The following is a 19123-nucleotide window of genomic DNA, read 5'->3' as shown; positions in this document are numbered from 1 at the left end:
TGTTATAGTTATTAATATAGCACATTCATTTAAATAAGTCATTAATTTCCATTTTTTATCCCAGGAAAATCCTTCCCTTCAGGAGGTAATTGAGAGATATTTAAATTACATTTCAGCCAAAATGACTCATTTGCATATTCAGCATCCACTACCCCAGCCTCTCATCTCATTCATTTCTTCTTTAAGTTAAGTGGAGAAACTTGATTAGAAAATATATACCAAAACTCCCATAATTTCAGTTAAAACCCTTTCCTACCCAATCATTAGAAAAATCAATCACAGACTTGGCTTCGGTGAGCAGAGAACCAAAATGCAATGTGTGTGTGTGTGTTTGCATGTGTGTGTGTGTGTGTGTGTGTGTGTGTGTGTGGTGGGGGGAGCTCAGACAGAGCTGTGTGTCTGCTAGTTTATACAGTCTAGTCCTGTTACACAGAATGGCACAGCCACTCTGAGATCACACAGAGCAATCACTACAGCTCAGATAAAGGTGATCCCCTCATTCCATCACTAACTTCTAATATAGAACATCCAGTGCTGTGAATCAATGGGCTCTGCAAGAACAAGTCTATCACTCCTCCAGCAAAGGGAAGCATAGCACTATGTATCTACTTAAATCTGGACTTCTGATGTCTCTAAGCCACCTACCTGCACAGTGATTGGAGAGGGGAGATTGCCTGTTGCTGATCCACAGGGAAGCTGCCTAATTGCACTGAGAGACTACATGTTGTAGCTGTGCACTTTTAAAGGACATATTTCACAATTTATACAGATGCACCTGATTTGGGGGAAACAGGGACTCTGCTGAAGGCAGGGACAGGATAAATAATTCTGTCCATTCTGTCAGGTGGATAGGATACCTGAAGACTCTAAAGCTCTCTTAGCACCAGAGTGGGGCATCTTACCTGGACCTCCCTTCTAATCAGGTGTATGCAGAGATGTGAAGAATTTTGGAACCATCAAGAGACAACAATGACACACAGACAGGTAGGTTGGTATCAGAAATGAGTTTCCCTATTACTATAGATACAATATTACAATGAGAAGATACAATGAGAGTAGATACATAGGAGAGCCTATAGCCCCCAGGTTTGTTATTCTCCAAATACTTGTCCTTTTACATGGACTGAAACTATCTTAAGTAAAGGAGCACAGATTTTTCTTTTTTTTTTGTCTGCAAAGACAAATCCACAGCTGTCAGATTCAGCATATATACAGTGACATGTCACAGGAAAAGTGCTGCCCTGCAATAAACAGCATCTACATATTGCATGATTCTTCTGAATTAATGTATTTATATCACAAACCATGATTAACTGTGTCTCTTAATGTTAAATGATAATATACTGGTTATATTTTGCTGCAGGACTAAAGAACAAGAAAGAGTGAGAATGTAAAGTGTTTGGTAAAGGCTGCCTGTACATCCATTTATTAGTAATAATTAATTGATAAGTATGGGTAATCGATTGATTATTGCTCACTAATACTTTTCATACTCTCTTATCATATTTGTAGGATGTTCCAAATGCAGTCCTCTTCTTTTACTTTTCATTAGAGTCCTCTGTAGTTTTTTTAAACCAAACCTGCCAATTAAATTATTACTTATTATTGAATTGATTAAATCCCACCTGGAGAGCGTCCCTGTGTGTTTTGTGTATTTAATATATAATCTGACAGCTTGATTGTAAGTTCAAGGCAGGTGTAATGCTGTTGCAGCTTATAAATACACAGAAACACAACAACATTCAGACCAGCAACCTTTTAACCATAAGGAATCAATAAGGTTAAGTTATGGTCCAGTGATCCCGGCAATGAAATGGTTAAACCACTGGGCCAGCACTGTGTATGCAATGTCCCATAGCAACAGCCAGCTAATGAAGCCATATGTTGCTGTGTGTTAAACTTATTTTTTTTCCAGGGGAGTAATTGTCCTTGGAGATATACATTTATTATCTCACCGGCAGTGAATGGGTTAAAGTGCTTACCCCCCCCCCCCAAGCTCTCTGAATAAGGAAGGGTTACATCTGGTGCTTCTCCTGTAACCCAGTCACAGCACTGGGGGGGGACTGATCATAGTTAACCCCAACGCTGCTGGGCTGCTCTGCCTTGCTGGCTCTTAACATCTTAGGCGCCAGAGAGCTTCTCACACAGTTGTGAAGCCCCTACTGATACCAATACCTTGTTAAATCATAGACAGAGTCGTCAGCCTGTTGGTTACCATGGGGATTGCTGCCTATTTATCATTTTCTCCCGGAACAGCAATTGTTTTTGTCTTGATACATCTCCCTATATTGTAGCAACCGCCTTGAATACGTATCACTTACCTGTTCTCCCCCTCTCTTGTATAAATCACCTTCATACAGTCTGCCTATGTCCCAGTTAACTTTAAAATCTAATGTTTAAGCCACTTTGAAGTTTCAGGTGCAATTGCTAAAATACCCAATGCCTGTTCTACATTCTGTGCTGTATATAGGCTTAAATGATTCATTTTGTAGTTTACATTCAAAGCATGTATACAATCAATTCTAGGCAAGTGTGTGATTCCTCATGTAATATAATACTATTATTTTTTGCTATAATATTATATTAGGATATTGTGTTACAGTATGTCTAAAACCAACATTCTTTTTATCAAACGAATAGAAATGCACTAACAGCAAGCCATCAACCTCTATTCTGGATATTATTTCTGTTGCTCTGTAGTTATCCTACTGTGAGTAATATGTCATCTGCTTATTATATATCCGCATTAATCATGTGTTATAAGGCTCAGCAGACCCCCTGCTATATAAATGTCAGATATATGATTGCCTTAAGCTATGTTTTAGTTATACTGTAAAAGCTGCACGTATTGCACTATATTATAACAAATATAAACTCCCTGAGATATCTAACATACAGAAACACAATGATATCATTCCATGCATATATATATATATATATATATATATATATATATATATATATATATATATATATATATATATATATATATATATATATAATGCAACTATGGAATTGCTACAGTCCTATAAAAAACAGAGATATAATTTCATTCTGCAATATAGCATCAGCTGTGTATGTGATATAATTCAATGTAAAGCACAGAGATATGTTATATTGTATATAGTGCAGTATCAGGCTATTATATCATATAGCATAGATGCAATAACTGCTAGAATATGGTATAATACATTCTAATATAGAGTAACAGGGTATATTACACAATTCAGCGTACGTCACAAAGCTCTGTTATAATCCAGTGTCCTGTACAGTCACCCAGGTGTATATTATATTATATAATAGAATAACAGGCAGCGGTATGCTATAAAGCAGCATAAACTACAACAACCAATGTTACCACTTAGCATCAATCAGAATATGATAAAATCCAATCTATAGTACATTAACAGCCATATAAATGTTACATTCCAGTATTCAGAGTATTTACAGCAGGGATGCAATATAATACAGAATATGACAGGGGGAGTACCGAGGGGGCGGCATCTAGGCGGCCCACGGCCGCAGGGGTAGTGGCTGCGGCTGGGCCCCCTGCAGTGAGGGGCCCAGTCGCAGCTGCAACCCCTGCGGCCGTGGTAGGTACGCCACTGATCCTGAGTGTTTTTTGCTTCAAGATCAGAAGGTATATATATATATATATATATATATATATATATATATATACACATATAATATACTGGTAAGTGTTAGGAAATATGCAATGTTTGATGTATTTGTTTAACAAGAAGATTGTCATCAAAGTACTCTAACGGTGATCCTCAACCCTCTCCTCAAGGCACATCTAACAGACCAGGATATAGGGATTACCCAGGTGTTTCTAAGCCGTTTAAAAAAAAACCCCAAAAAACTAAATACACCTTAGACACCCAGGTAATGAGGAGAGGGTTGAGGACAATATAAACTGTTGCCCTGCTGTAGTAACAAACATATCCTCAAGGGCATTTATTCTGAATTGTGTCAGAAAATAAAGGTAATCAGATGTCAAACGGATCCTTTATATTTCTGTGTAATCTGGAGCACAGGCATGGCATTTATATTGGCAAAGTAGATTTGTCATATGCTAATTATTCCTCTAGTATTGTATAGACAATACATACAAATGCATCTAAAACTATAACACAAATTAGAACTAACAACTAGTAAAGGCTGTCACTCATAAAACCACTCCCAAGATTTAAGTATAAACAAAATACACAAAAATGCAGCTATAGCAACAACTCCATATTACCAATATTTCAAATTCCATAAGAAATTGACAGTTTTCCAATGGACGGAGCCTATCACCAAGTTCATGTTTTTTTATTAATAAAACCATTTTGTAATGCCGTTTGGTAAGGATCCTAGCATGACGAGGGTTAACAACACCTCAATCAGATTTTCTATAGATCTTTTTTTACTTGGAGACCACATCTAGTCAGTCCAAATATCTTATCGTAGTTAATAATTGACTGTGTGTTAGGGTAGTAAAGCTAAACTTTCTCTCACTGAGAGCAAAGCAAATATCAGCAGATTGAAGAAGCGAGGCTATGCTAATATGCATTAAACGCACAAGAAACCTGCTCAAGTGGGTAGACTGGCACTTGGTTGGTTACAAGTCATTAAAGATCCAGGTGCCTCACTTCAGCATTTGGACAGTAACTTAGTAACATGAAATATCAGTAAAAGGAATTCTGCCTGCAGAGTATTAGATCGACTTCTTTAACATTCATGTAGCTGAGCCACACTTACTCTTTCACTGCTAAAGATAGAAGACAGAAACCTCTTTGGAATATAAACCATTGAATAAAACATTAAAAATCATCTATAACTTGTGTTGGCCTTTTTTTTCATAAGACGCTCCTTCTTTTTTCAATATAGGTTAAATATTTAGCAAATTATCTAATAATCTAGTACAGACACGGCAAAACCTCGGCAAACATTGCAAATGCCCTTTTCCTGTATATTTTTCTAAATACCTGCCAGGTACAAAGGGCGGAGCTTATAGCTAAGTCAACCAGGGAGCTAAGATGGAGTCGCCCAGTTGCAGTGTAAATAGGTGTCGATTTTTACATTTAAATGTAATTTTCACACTTAGAAAATGCACATTTGTTTAATACAGAGATATGTAAACATTATATTGGGAAAATCCTGGCGAAGTGACCGTCCCCCCTCTAAACTGTGTTTGAGTATTTTTAGAACTATGTGGATACGTTGAGTTTTGTTGGTATATTGAACAACTCTGAATTGTTGTGAATTGAAAACTGAATTGCACTGTTTTGGCATCACATTTAGATTTTGCAAATGTCTCCAAGCTAAAGGATAAGACATAGGTTAGCTAATGTTGTGCTAATGTTATAATTAAGTTTTTCAATTCATACATTTATGATGAATATGCCCAAGCTGTGTCTTGAAGAAAATTGGCAAAAAGGAAACAAGTAATCTTAGGTCTAGACAAGAAAAAAAACACCTTATGATTTTAATTTACTATAAAGAAAAGGCAAATGAAAATGTATTTCTGAGAGATTTAAAACTATTAAAATTTTATTATTTTAATATTAATATTTGATATTGCGTAGTTATACAAGTCTTTAGATCAAAGCTAAACCAATATGGAAAAATCCCCCAACAAATAGTTGACCAGGACCATCCAGACATGAGATTAACTTGGCAATGCCAAAGGTAACCCAACTGTTATATGTTCTCATATTTACTTAGCTTATAGCTGACTTTAAAAAAAAAAAAAAAAAAATGAAAGTAATTGGGGCTTATTCACTAAACTTTGAATTGTAGACATTTTCTATCCATATGGCAAACTATAGGCAAAATAGCTCATCTGGAAACATTCTCCAACTAAGATATAATCACAGCTCAGCTATGTTTGCTTTTATTTTGCAGTTTTGGAATTTTTATTTTTTTTATAATTCGGAGTTTATAACTCGGAATGCCCTGAGGGTAGGTTCTGCCCGTCTGCCCTGCAGTAAAAGGGTTAATGCAGGATAATGCACACATACAAGGGTAAGGACGTCTGTTGATCTTAATAAAACCAGGGTGACTGTTTTCATTGAGGCCTAATTGCCAGTGAAATGATTTCACGAGGAATCGATACAAATCCATGAGAGAATGGGCAGCCAATCAAAGGTAGGAGGAAAACAGATAACATCTTCCACTGAACCAGTTCAACATTTGTATCCTCAGAGAATAACAATGTAACCTGCAGAGACTCTCTGTTCCAAGAGGACAATAGTAATGACTACTATTTATTGACTGACTGCATACGGCTCCCATTGATCCAAAGTGCAGGCTTTCAGATCTGCCATGCAGTTCAAGACCCATCTCATATGCTGACAGTCAGTGAATGAAATGTCCTGCCCTGTAGTATGTGGCATTGATATGCTACAGGAAATCACTTGAGTATTCCTTCCCTGATAAAATTTGTTGTACACAACACTTGGGAAATACGAAAGAATTCTGTTCGGCCGAAAAAAGTTAGTTCGGGAAAGGTTCAGGTGCGAAAATGGGCCAATTGATGTAATGCAGAAAATATACTTAATATAAATATGGTGTCTATAATTTGTGATACCCTGATTGGTGCATTTCTCAACCATTTGGTTCAAGTGAGAAAAAGTAACCAATAGGAGGAAAAAGAGGAGGATTATTTTAATATATATATATATATATATATATATATATTTATGAATTACATATCTTTATTAAAAATAAAATATATAAATAGAGATTTTTTTTAACTTAATTTTTCCCTCAATTGGTTACGTCTCACTTGATCTGAGAACATTTAGTGTCGGTCCCCTAGCGTTTTCCCCATCAATCATCTCTTTTTTTGGTGCTACAGGTGAACCTTTGAATCCCAAAGCCAATGAAAATGCTCATCCATCGCGCTAGTCGCTTCAAATATACGGCATTTGGCCGAACGCCTAATCAACCTAAATTTGGATGAACTCCAATTCGTCCAGAGCTAAATGCACACATCTATTATACTTATTGCAAATCAGCATTTCTTATGTACAGCCCAAAAGAAGAAGAAGAGATAGGAATCCAAGATGATATGGTGGAGTTGGACTATACTTGATCAGACATTGGAAGATGGTGGTAAAACCTATAAAGTTTTTATAAATGGCATAAGGCCACTTCAAAGTGACCACTAAAGTCACCCTGACCACTTCATCTCAATGGAGTGGCTTGGCTGCAGTGGTCCTGTGAGCTTCACCATTCAAGGTAAAACATTGCCCTTTTGTAGAAACTGTTTGCTTTGAAGACTTAAACACAACTCCACTGACAACCACTAGAGGCGCTTCTGCTGTGCTAACCGAGTAAAACTCAGTTGTGATGCAGGAGCCCCCATGGAAAAGCATTAAGTTAATGCTTTCCTATGGCAAAGTTTGTATGCATCAGGTCCCCAATGTTCCCCTTTTAGAAGCATTTGTTTGGACCACACCAGAGGAGACCCTGCCTCCTCCATGACACTCGTAGGAGGAGAAGAGGTAAAGGCTGAGAGAGTCTTGACACTGGGAAAAGGTAAGTAAAAACCTTTTGCAAAAAACTATTTAAAAAAAAAAGTTAATGAACACATCCCAACAATATCTGATTTGTCAATGAACGCTATGTTCAGTCCAGTCTTTCATATTCTATCAATTTTATCCATTCAGATACAAGAGGTAAACTCGAGTGACTGAACAGTAATTCTCCCATTCATAGCTATGGGACTGTTGCCATTCACTTACCTAAGTTATGTTTATCCATAGTTTTATGCTGTGATCTATATTGGAATCATCTACATAGCTACAATATGCTTTCTACTACAGAAAGCTGACTTGAAGTTCCACTGAGGTTTGGGTAGACAGAACAGAATTAATCTAAGTATTTAGGGGCAGGGTTGATGGTCCAAATACTGACAATACAATATTGAAATCTTCTTCCAGCTAAAAAACATGTTTTATGAAAATACAGGTTTTGGTAGTTAGTGGAGAGTTACGATTTATGATTAAATTATGATTTTATTCACAGATCCGGAAGTGACCAATAGAGGGGAAAATATTAAAAAAGCATTTAAAAAATGCATCTATATTTATATGTTATATAGTTATTTCTCGACACTTGATCTGTGAATCAAATGCCAGGAAAATACGCCAGTGTATCAGTGTACTCTAATATATATACATGATATTTTTTTATTTTATTTATATTTTTATTATATTTATATATATTGCAATACACTAACAGGTCCATTTTTGCACCAATAGTATTCCCAAAACAGTCACAGGATTAAATTCATCCGAATCGAAACGCCGAGTCTGGGGAAACAGAAACATTTGGGAGGGGGGGGGGGGGGGAGGGGGAGAAGGGGGGGAGGGAGGAAACATCGATTTGAGCAATCAAGTCTGGCATTTTCTATAATATTTTATATTTTCACCAAGCGATTGTCAATGGGTCATTGAATTCAGGGTTGTAGTTGAGGAAAGAACCTCCGTGCATTGCTAATTGCTCTACCTAAAGGCTTTTTAATACAACGTGCCATGTATTCATACAGCAATATATAGCAGTCAATGCTTTTAGTAAAGAGGAACGTTGAACACATAATGCGTTCAATTATTAACAAACTGCTATGCCAATCATTATACAGTACTAGGCGCAGCGAGGAGACAGCCTGAATTAGGCTTTTTTGGTTAATTGCAACTCAGGATGTTCTATATAATTACATACAATTCTGTTTTTTTACTCTAAACCTACTATTGTCATTTCTTATTCAGCTCAGAGGCCAACGAAAAATCAGTTTCAGGTAGAATTCCATTCAGATTCCCAGTGATCAGCAAATCTAACAGACTGTATAATAACCTATTAGGAATTCATCTATCATATCAGCAGGTAGGTCTGCTATTACCATATGCAACGGTGACCCCATCGAGCCGTAATATGTAAGAAATTCTCAGCCACGCTTATTTCTGAACAGGTTATTGTTTGAGGCCGCATCCATTCGGCAACACACGTAAAGATGCTTAGCTTGTTCTGGGTGTTAAAAATGTAACATCACACCTAGATTTGAAGCTATTAGAATTGCATATAAATATTATTAGCATAAGGAATCCAGAAAGATATTTGTTAATATATATATACTAGTGGCAATAAAGATCTGTATTTCAAGATATTGGAAAAGTTCAGAAATTCCTTCCCCAACTGAAATTATAACCCAAATTAATCGTCAATGGGTAATGGAAAAAGCGGTGTATTTTAATAACGGAAATATCTTGAAACACAACAAAATATGGTCAAGAATGGTTTGAATATTATAATATAAGGAATGGATCATAAAATTAACCCAATGGGCATTAAAGAAGGGAATGTTAAATTGAATGTGTGACACTACTTAGATCTGTATCTGAGACATCCAGGTAGTTGATAACTATCTTAAAAAGGTTTAGTGATTCTCATACTCGCTTAGCGGGCACCCCAGCGCACAGGCAACCCACATACTTTTATACAGTTAGATCCAATATGCACAAAAAGTCCTTGTATGTCTATCAGGCATAAACGAAGAGTAGAATACTAAATAAATGTAGTGATCTATATGCTCACAATAAGAGATCGGAAAAGAACGCATGTATTATGGTTAATGTATATAAAGGAAGGAATATTATGTTACATGCTAAATATAGATGCCTGTGTATGTCTTGTTAAATTGTCTTTTTATAATAACTTTAATGCAATTTATGATATTTATAAGCTGTTATATGTCTTGATAATCAAAATTAAATAAAGAATACAGTTTAAAAAAAATAAAAAATAAATGTAACATCACGGGAGTCATAGTGCCAGTCATTGTTTAAAGCAGTCTAAATTAGAGATTACAAGACAAACATGCTTTGCAGAAGAGAATAATGCATTCAGAGCTCTTTCCCATGGATAATTTAGCTGCCTGCCATAAGGCAATGGCAACATTACCCAACACTGCTCATTACCCATGTGCGTTGACCCAGTCCTGTTCAGGTTTCCAGCCTGGATCACCTGGTGAAGCCACCTGCTGTGCTCTGTCCTTTGCCCAGATTAGCTGTGATCTTATTAATGAGGACGTCACCTGAATTGGTTTGTTTTGTCAGTTATTCTGTAGGCCCTACTACATCATAAGATCCAGAAACTCTACTTCCCATCCTGCCTTATTCCTGAGACTCTATATCCTATCATCCATCCTACATTATTCCAGAGACTCTATATCCTATCATACATCCTGCCTTATTCCTGAGACTCTATATCCTATCATCCAACCAGCCTTATTCCAGAGACTCTGTATCCTATCATCCATCCTGCCTTATTCCAGAGACTCTATATCCTAGCATCCATCCTGATTTATTCCATAGACTTTGTATCCGAGCACCCATCCTGATTTATTCCATAGACTTTGTATCCTAGCATCCATCCTGCCTTATTCCAGAGACTCTATATCCTAGCATCCATCCTGATTTATTCCATAGACTCTGTATCCTAGCACCCATCCTGTTTTTTTCAGAGACTCTTTATCCTAGCATCCATCCTGATTTATTCCATAGACTTTGTATCCTAGCAACCATCCTGCCTTATTCCAGAGACTCTATATCAAAGCATCTATCCTGATTTATTTCAGAGACTCTGTATCCTAGCATCCATCCTGATATATTTCAGAGACTCTATATCCTATCATTTATCCTGATTTATTCCATAGACTTTGTATCCTAGCATCCATCCTGCCTTATTCCAGAGACACTGTATCCTAGCATCCATTCAGCCTTATTCCATAGACTCTGTATCCTAGCATCCATTGTGTGTTATTCCAGAGACTCTATATCCTTTCATCCATCCTGCCTTTTCCAGAGACTCTATATCCTATTATCCATCCTGCCTTATTCCAGAGACTCTTTATCCTACCATCCATCCTGCCTTATTCTGCAGACTCTGTATCCTAGCATCCATTGTGTTATTCCATAGACTCTGTACCCTAGCATCCATCCTGCCTTACTCTAGAGACTCTTTATTCTCCCATCCATCGTGCCCTATTCTGAAGACTCTGAATCCTAGCATCCATTATGCCTTATTCCAGAGACTCTATATCTAAGCATCCATCCTGCCTTATTCCAGAGACTCTATATCCTAGCATCCATCCTGCCTTATTCCTGAGACTCTATATCCTAGCATCCATCCTGCCTTATTCCAGAGACTCTATATCCTAGCATCCATCCTGCCTTATTCCAGAGACTCTATATCGTAGCATCCATCCTGATTTATTCCATAGACTTTGTATCCGAGCACCCATCCTGATTTATTCCATAGACTTTGTATCCTAGCATCCATCCTGCCTTATTCCAGAGACTCTTTATCCTAGCATCCATCCTGATTTATTCCATAGACTCTGTATCCTAGCACCCATCCTGTTTTTTTCAGAGACTCTATATCCTAGCATCCATCCTGATTTATTCCATAGACTTTGTATCCTAGCATCCATCCTGCCTTATTCCAGAGACTCTTTATCCTACCATCCATCCTGCCTTATTCTGCAGACTCTGTATCCTAGCATCCATTGTGTTATTCCATAGACTCTGTACCCTAGCATCCACCCTGCCTTACTCTAGAGAATCTATATCCTCCCATCCATCGTGCCCTATTCTGAAGACTCTGAATCCTAGCATCCATTATGCCTTATTCCAGAGACTCTATATCTTAGCATCCATCCTGCCTTATTCTAAAGACTCTATATCCTAGCATCCCTCTTGATTTATTCCAGAGACTCTATATCCTAGCATCCATCCTGCCTTATTTGCCTTACTGCATCTTAACTCCAAGAGTCTATACTAGTTTAGTCTAGAAACCCTATATCCAAACATCTAGCTAGCCTCACTCTGCACTCTTGTATCTATCCTGCCCTATTCCAGAGGCTCAATATACAGGAGCCAATCTGTCTTATTCTTATTAATCCCTTTTCGGTCTACTTAATCCCTATTCTATCCTGTTTTATTCCAGAGGCTTTCAATCCTGTGGTATATCCTGCCTTATTTTAGAAACTTTATATCCTGTGGTATATCCTGCGTTGTGTTACCTGTTGGTAATACAGTGTTTTAGAGAAGGACCTGTGAAAAAAGATCCGTGCCATAAAGGGACACAGATCTCCTGCCTCTCCAAGTAGACAAAATACATGGCACAATTAATGGGCAAGACAAAATTCTGCTTACTCTGGATGTACCCTCTTGGGTACCATCTCCACTTTACAGAAAATACAGAAAAGTCCTTCGATGTTGAGAAATATTTTAGTAAATGTCAACGCATTTACTAGAATCTATATTTGAGCATGTTTAAGACAAGACGATTGCAGTCCCTTTAATCTCAGTGAAAGCTGCATCACAACTGTAATTATTTATCTGCCCACAAACAGATTAGCCATCAAGCTAAAATATAATAGTGCGTTAGCACCCGAGAAATAACAATAATTTAGATACATACGGTGAGGGAAGGAAAATTACAATTTATAGAAGCGACAGACGTATCAAGGGAAACTGAAGCAAAAAGAAGTTTAGAAACTATAGCTGATTACAGGTAAGGGGACTGGTATACCAATCATTCATTTTCATATAAATAAATAATAATCTTAGTAATTGGCAAAAATGCTGCATTCTGGTTTCTAAAATGAAACACTGAACTGTTCCAGACTTTGACAAAATGTGTAGATGGGCCGAATGGTTCTTATCTGCCGTCACATTCTGTGTTTCTATGTGTTTCGAAGAGTAGTCTTTAAAAAAATTTTAAATTTTTTTTTTTAAAAATAAAGCGTGCTAGTATTAGGTAGAGATATATGTATTTTCTTTTAGATGAATTATATTTTTGAAATGTACAACAAACGAAAATATCAAATACTGATAGATAGATAGATAATCAGCCATTGCAGAAGACATTTTTTTTTTAATCAAAAGCAGACAACTTATCAATTTATGACATACATTTTTTTTTCTGAAAACATTTAACACTTGATATGCAGGTGTAATAAAAAATAACGCTTTGCAGTATGACAGAATATCAATCAGGTATAAAAATTATTAATAATAAAATAAGAGAAAATTATTAAATAGCTATGACAAAGTCAATGTATTATTTTTTATCATAGTCATTTTTTTTTACTCCCTACATTCCTGTGCTTTAAATATATAATTAATAATTCAAGAGGAACTGTCACTTAACTGAAATTTACTTAATTGTGTAAAACACTGAACATCTCTTATGACTTGTGTTGCCCAAGATGCTTGTCATATTATATTACATTTATATTAAAGATTTAGCAAATTACATTATAATCTAGTTCAGACAAGGCAAAGCCAGGGCACACAATGCAAATGAAGAGGAGAAGTTGAAACATTGTTTGACTTCTCTATGCTGGCTACAAGGTGCAAAGGGCGGAGCTTATAACAATAATTGACAGGTAGCTAAGATGGAGGCACCCAGTGGCAGGATAAAGAGGTCTGCATTTCTATCTTTAATTTTTTTACAACTCACAAATACATATTTGTGAAATATGGGGAGAAGAAAACATTACATTAAAAATCCAGGAATGTGAGTTCCTCTTCAATCATTATACGGTGTACAATTTTGAATAGAAATCTTGATTTCGCCTAAATGCGAAAAAATTTCTGCCATAGACCAATCAGCCTAGAATCTGCTCAGACAATGCCTACAGTTGCTGATCCTACTGGTGGAGGTTTAGAATGTTTGACATCTAGAATTTTTTTGGAATGTTTTTTGCTTTTTTAAAAAAATTGCCTTGCCTACGACCATTTGGTTTTTAAGGCACATCTTAACTCGAAAAGTGCGTCACTACAAAAGTGCCTAGTATGGATTGTAGGAATTCATTTTGTGAGTGTTGTTACTACAGCTTTATTGATGCTTGGTGGTTCCGTTCTAGATACTAGGAACATTGTGAAAGCAAAGGTCTCTTCTAGAGCCACTTTGCCAATACCAAATGATTCAAAGTAACTTACAGTGTAACACAATCTATTGAAATCCTGATTAGTAATATTTCTGTCGATAATGACTACATCTGTAAGATTCTTCAACATCATAGCAAAACAGGAAACAAAAAATACTTGGACTTGAAATTTAGTTTCTGATAGCTAGAGGGGTCAAGTAAAACTGTACAACAATTTGAAGTAACTGCGTTGGGGGTGCGAAAGAAGACAATAACACAGAAGAATGGCTCAGTAACATTTAAAAGAATTAGGGGCACTGCAAATTCTCCGATGCACAATGCTGCAAAAAAATGACTTGATTTTAGTTATTTAAACTATTTTCAAGAAAATTACATGGGAGTCCAGCAGGAAAATTGTGCTGTTTCAGATTTCCTTAGAAATGTGGAGGAAGCTTTTGGCATTTTTTCTGAAAAAGACCTATCATGTTCAGAAATGTTAGCGCTCTTGGGGACAGACCTAGTTTAATATCCTCCTGTGAACGAAATTCTCATTATTTCCAAAGAGCTACAAAAAGTTGTGTAGTTAGAACTGTTATTCTTCAGGTTCATGTTAAAATGATAATTTTTTAAAAAAATTACCATGATATAATGTTACTGATGTAAACCACATCTGTTCGTATGGTTGAAGGAAACCTTGCAACCATGCAAACACTGTCAAGAAAGCGCTGTTGTTGTGTGATTTATTTACTTTCCTGCAAAGAAAAAAGTTCCGAAAAGTTTTATCGCATGCCTAAAAAAAAATTTTGCACTGAAATGTTTTTATAGATGTAAAAATGACTATGTTGTAGCATGTTAGTTGGAAGGTCTTTCGCTAATACTTGGAACATTCCAGGTGGTCGAGGTATAGAATGCTCATTGATATACCATCCTTAGTGATTGTTGTTATGGCAACATATTAGAAGGATGCGAATTTTAAGTTTTCTGAATATCTTTTGCTATGGCTTTCTTTCCTAGTAAATCAAGGCAACTATGTCTCTTTGCCTCTGGTTTACGTTCTTCAAGGGGAACCTTGTAGCCTTGTGAATGTGTGTGTGCGTTTGTGTGTTTGGTTTCCAGGAAGGTTAAACAATTAGTTTTTTTAATTGGCTAATTAAAAGAATTCTCCATAGACCTTAACAAGTTTGATACTTAGTAGAGCTAATTGTAAACTCGTTACTTAAGAAAAATGTGCTTGACCAAAGTTGTACAGATGTAGCAGAAAATGTATAATTGTCTCGTAACTGAAGTCTACCTCTGAGTCTCTTACATGTATGCGGAATTGAGGTACCATGACTACATTATCATCACATGTCTCTATCTCACAATAGCTTATATGTTTCAGGATCAGTATTTTTATACTGTAAGTCACCGTTGTTTTGTATTAATGCTTTTTCCCCCCCTTATTTCTTTTAGTGGCAGTGATGCTACCACATTTGACTTCTTTCCCTTGAAGAATTGTTACAGAAAAGCAATGGAGCCTATATCCGTCCCAATGGTTTCTTTCTCAGAACCCGATGAAGTGAACACTAACCTCACCTCTCGCAGAAACATTACTGACAATGGGACTGTGGTTGAATCTTCAATATCAGGAATGAGTTCTATCCTAATCCCCTTTATTTACCTGTTGGTATGTGCCATTGGACTTAGCGGCAACACATTGGTCATCTACGTGGTCCTCCGTTATGCTAAAATGAAGACTGTAACCAACATTTACATCCTGAATCTGGCTGTGGCTGATGTACTTTTTATGTTGGGGCTGCCTTTTCTTGCTACCCAAAATGCTATCTCCTATTGGCCATTTGGAACATTTCTTTGCAGACTAGTGATGACGGTGGATGGCATCAACCAATTCACCAGCATATTTTGCCTTACTGTGATGAGTATTGACCGCTACTTGGCAGTGGTCCACCCTATAAAATCAACAAAGTGGAGGAGACCTAGGGTGGCAAAACTTATTAGTGCCACAGTTTGGACTTTTTCATTCCTAGTTGTCCTCCCAGTCATCATCTTCTCAGATGTCCAGCAAGATTTACTCACCTGCAACATAAATTGGCCAGAACCTATATATACCTGGTCTACGGCGTTTATAATCTACACTTCTGTGTTGGGTTTTTTTGGACCTCTGCTGGTGATATGCCTCTGTTACCTTTTAATTGTCATTAAGGTAAAGTCATCAGGTCTCCGAGTTGGATCCACAAGGCGTCGAAGATCAGAACGCAAAGTCACAAGAATGGTTGTCATTATAGTAGCGGTTTTTGTATTCTGCTGGCTTCCGTTCTACATACTTAACATTGTAAATTTGACATTTATTGTGCCCGAGGAGCCAGCCTTTGTTGGAATTTATTTTTTTGTGGTTATCCTTTCTTATGCCAACAGTTGCGCCAACCCCATCCTTTATGGCTTCCTCTCAGACAATTTCAAGCAGAGCTTCCAGAAGGTTCTCTGCCTTCGCAAGAGTAACGGCATCAAAGACGCTGACCTCACAGAGAATAGGCAGGAAAAAAGCAGTCGAGTTCAAGAGACAATGTTGCCTTCTCGAAACTCTGAGATAAATGGGCACATGCAAACAAGCAAAGTCTAAAACTTAACCTTCTAGATTCAGGAATATGGAAATGTTTATAGAGTACTTGAGGCAAAAGATGAAGTGTTCATAAAATGGAAATTAGAATCCGTGCACTAATGGCATTCAGTATGGAATCTATTTAAAGATGAAAGTGTTTATACATACATTCATATATGACATTGGTTGATTGACATTTAAAAGAAGCTCAGCTCCAGTATTTATATATAAGTATATGTAATTTATGGTTTCATTGTTGCTGGTATTTTTCATCGTCTTTTGCTACCTTTGCATTACCGTTCATGAATACAGAGAAGTATTGACTGTTTTGTAGTCAATTTATACGTTTTTATCTTTTTTTTCTGTACAGTATATTTTGGATGCAGCTGTAAAACAATTTTTGTGGTTTTTTTTGGTCAAATTTGAATTTGGCGCATAGAAAAACACAGCTTTGTAAAACTAATACATTTACCTTATCCGTGCTGGAGTGTTCAATGTGTGAGTAACTATATTTGCACTTTACCTTAATTTGTTTGTCAGACTGTCTGGCATTAAAAATTAAATGAATGTAACTATATGTTTAATGTGATTTGTGGTCAGTTATTTTCCCAGCACATTTTCAGATAGATGTATTAATATAAGAACTATTCATTTACAATATATATATGTAACGTTAACTAGAAAAGCCTTTTTCTTCATTAAATTGTTCCTCCCACCAACTTATATGTACTTGTATAAATGCCAGTGGCGTACTAAGGGGGGGGCGGGGGGGGCGGTCCGCCCCGGGTGCCATCCAGTAGGGGGGTGCCACACTCTGTCCCTCCTGCTGGTCGTCCTCTCCCTCGCGGCTCCAGCGCTCAGTGAGTGAGTCAGAGCACAGGGAGGGGATTCCCAGCCTGTGTTCTGAGTCATCACTGAGCACCAGGGATGCTGTTATGGAGTGTGCCAGCAGGGGGCGCAGAGCGTGCACTCTGCAAGGTTTCTCCCCTGCGGCCACTCTGCCTGCACCTCCTGCACTGCCTGCACCTCCTGCACAGCCATTGAATCATGGTAAGAAAATATTATTGTAAATTCACTCTCACCCCCCCACTCAGTCACCCTGTCACCCCCCCTCAGTCACCCTATCACCCCCCCTCACCCCCTCCCTCAGTCACCCTGTCACCCCCCCTCAGTCACCCTATCACCCCCCCTCACCCCCTCCCTCAGTCACCCTGTCACCCCCCCTCAGTCACCCTGTCACCCTCCCTCAGTCACCCTGTCACCCCCCCTCACCCCCTCCCTCAATCACCCTGTCACCCCCTCCCTCAGTCACCCTGTCACCCCCACTCACCCTCTCACCCTGTCACCCCCCTCAATCACCCTGTCACCCCCTCCCTCAGTCACCCTCTCACCCCCTCAGTCACCCTGTCACCCCCCCCTCACCCTGTCACCCCCCTCAATCACCCTATCACCCCCTCCCTCAGTCACCCTCTCACCCCCTCAGTCACCCCCCCTCACCCTGTCACCCCGTCACCCCCCTCAATCACCCTGTCACCCCCTCCCTCAGTCACCCTCTCCCTCAGTCACCCTGTCACCCCCCCCTCAGTCACCCTGTCACCAGTCACCCCCCTCAGTCACCCTGTCACCCCCTCCCTCAGTCACTCTGTCACCCCCTCAGTCACCCTGTCACCCCCCCTCACCCTGTCACCTCCTCACCCTGTCACCCCCTCACCCTGTCACCCCCCTCAATCACCCTGTCACCCCCTCCCTCAGTCACCCTCTCACCCCCTCCCTCAGTCACCCTGTCACCCCCCCCTCAGTCACCCTGTCACCCCCCCTCAGTCACCCTGTCACCCCCCCCTCAGTCACCCTATCACCCCCCTCACCCCCTCCCTCAGTCACCCTGTCACCCCCCCCAGTCACCCTGTCACCCCCCTCAGTCACCCTGTCACCCCTCCTCACCCCCTCCCTCAATCACCCTGTCACCCCCACCCTCAGTCACCCTGTCACCCCCACTCACCCTCTCACCCTGTCACCCCCCTCAATCACCCTGTCACCCCCTCCCTCAGTCACCCTCTCACCCCCTCCCTCAGTCACCCTGTCACCAGTCACCCCCCTCAGTCACCCTGTCACCCCCTCCCTCAGTCACTCTGTCACCCCCCTCAGTCACCCTGTCACCCCCCCTCACCCTGTCACCCCCTCAGTCACCCTGTCACCAGTCACCCCCCCAGTCATCCTGTCACCCCCCTCAGTCACCCAGTCACCAGTCACCCCCCCCTCAGTCACCCTGTCACCCCCCCCTCACCCTGTCACCCCCTCACCCTGTCACCCCTTCACCCTGTCACCCCCCTCAATCACCCTGTCACCCCCTCCCTCAGTCACTCTGTCACCCCCTCAGTCACCCTGTCACCAGTCACCCCCCTCAGTCACCCTGTCACCAGTCACCCCCTCCCTCAGTCACCAGTCAACCCCTCTTTCCCTCACTCTGCTACCTGTCACTCCTTCCCACGCTCTGTCAGCCCCTCCCTCCTACGCTCTGCCACCTGTCCCCTCCTCACTCTGCCAACCCTATCCCACAGCACACTATGTGCCTTACAATGCCCTACACACACTACATC

The 19123-nt window shown here is 39.3% G+C and overlaps 1 protein-coding gene across 1 annotated transcript; it reads left to right on the top strand.

The window, feature by feature from the left end:
• The first annotated feature begins 444 nt into the window (after positions 1-444).
• Positions 445-17160, top strand: LOC134570926 (somatostatin receptor type 5-like). The gene is made up of 2 exons (XM_063428938.1): positions 445-984; positions 15380-17160. Exon 2 carries the CDS (start codon positions 15438-15440, stop codon positions 16545-16547), a length of 1110 nt encoding a protein of 369 aa, XP_063285008.1. The 5' UTR covers positions 445-984; positions 15380-15437; the 3' UTR covers positions 16548-17160.
• Positions 17161-19123: the final 1963 nt, after the last annotated feature.

The sequence above is a fragment of the Pelobates fuscus genome, chromosome 8 (genome assembly GCF_036172605.1).
Source record: "Pelobates fuscus isolate aPelFus1 chromosome 8, aPelFus1.pri, whole genome shotgun sequence".
Lineage (NCBI taxonomy): Eukaryota > Metazoa > Chordata > Amphibia > Anura > Pelobatidae > Pelobates > Pelobates fuscus.
The sequence above is the reverse complement of the archived record's forward strand: the minus strand, read 5'-3'. Positions and strand labels throughout refer to the sequence as shown.

Bases quoted from the DNA above. Each gene is read 5' to 3' on its own strand.
- LOC134570926 (XM_063428938.1), top strand. From the start codon at position 15,438: ATGGAGCCTATATCCGTCCCAATGGTTTCTTTCTCAGAACCCGATGAA.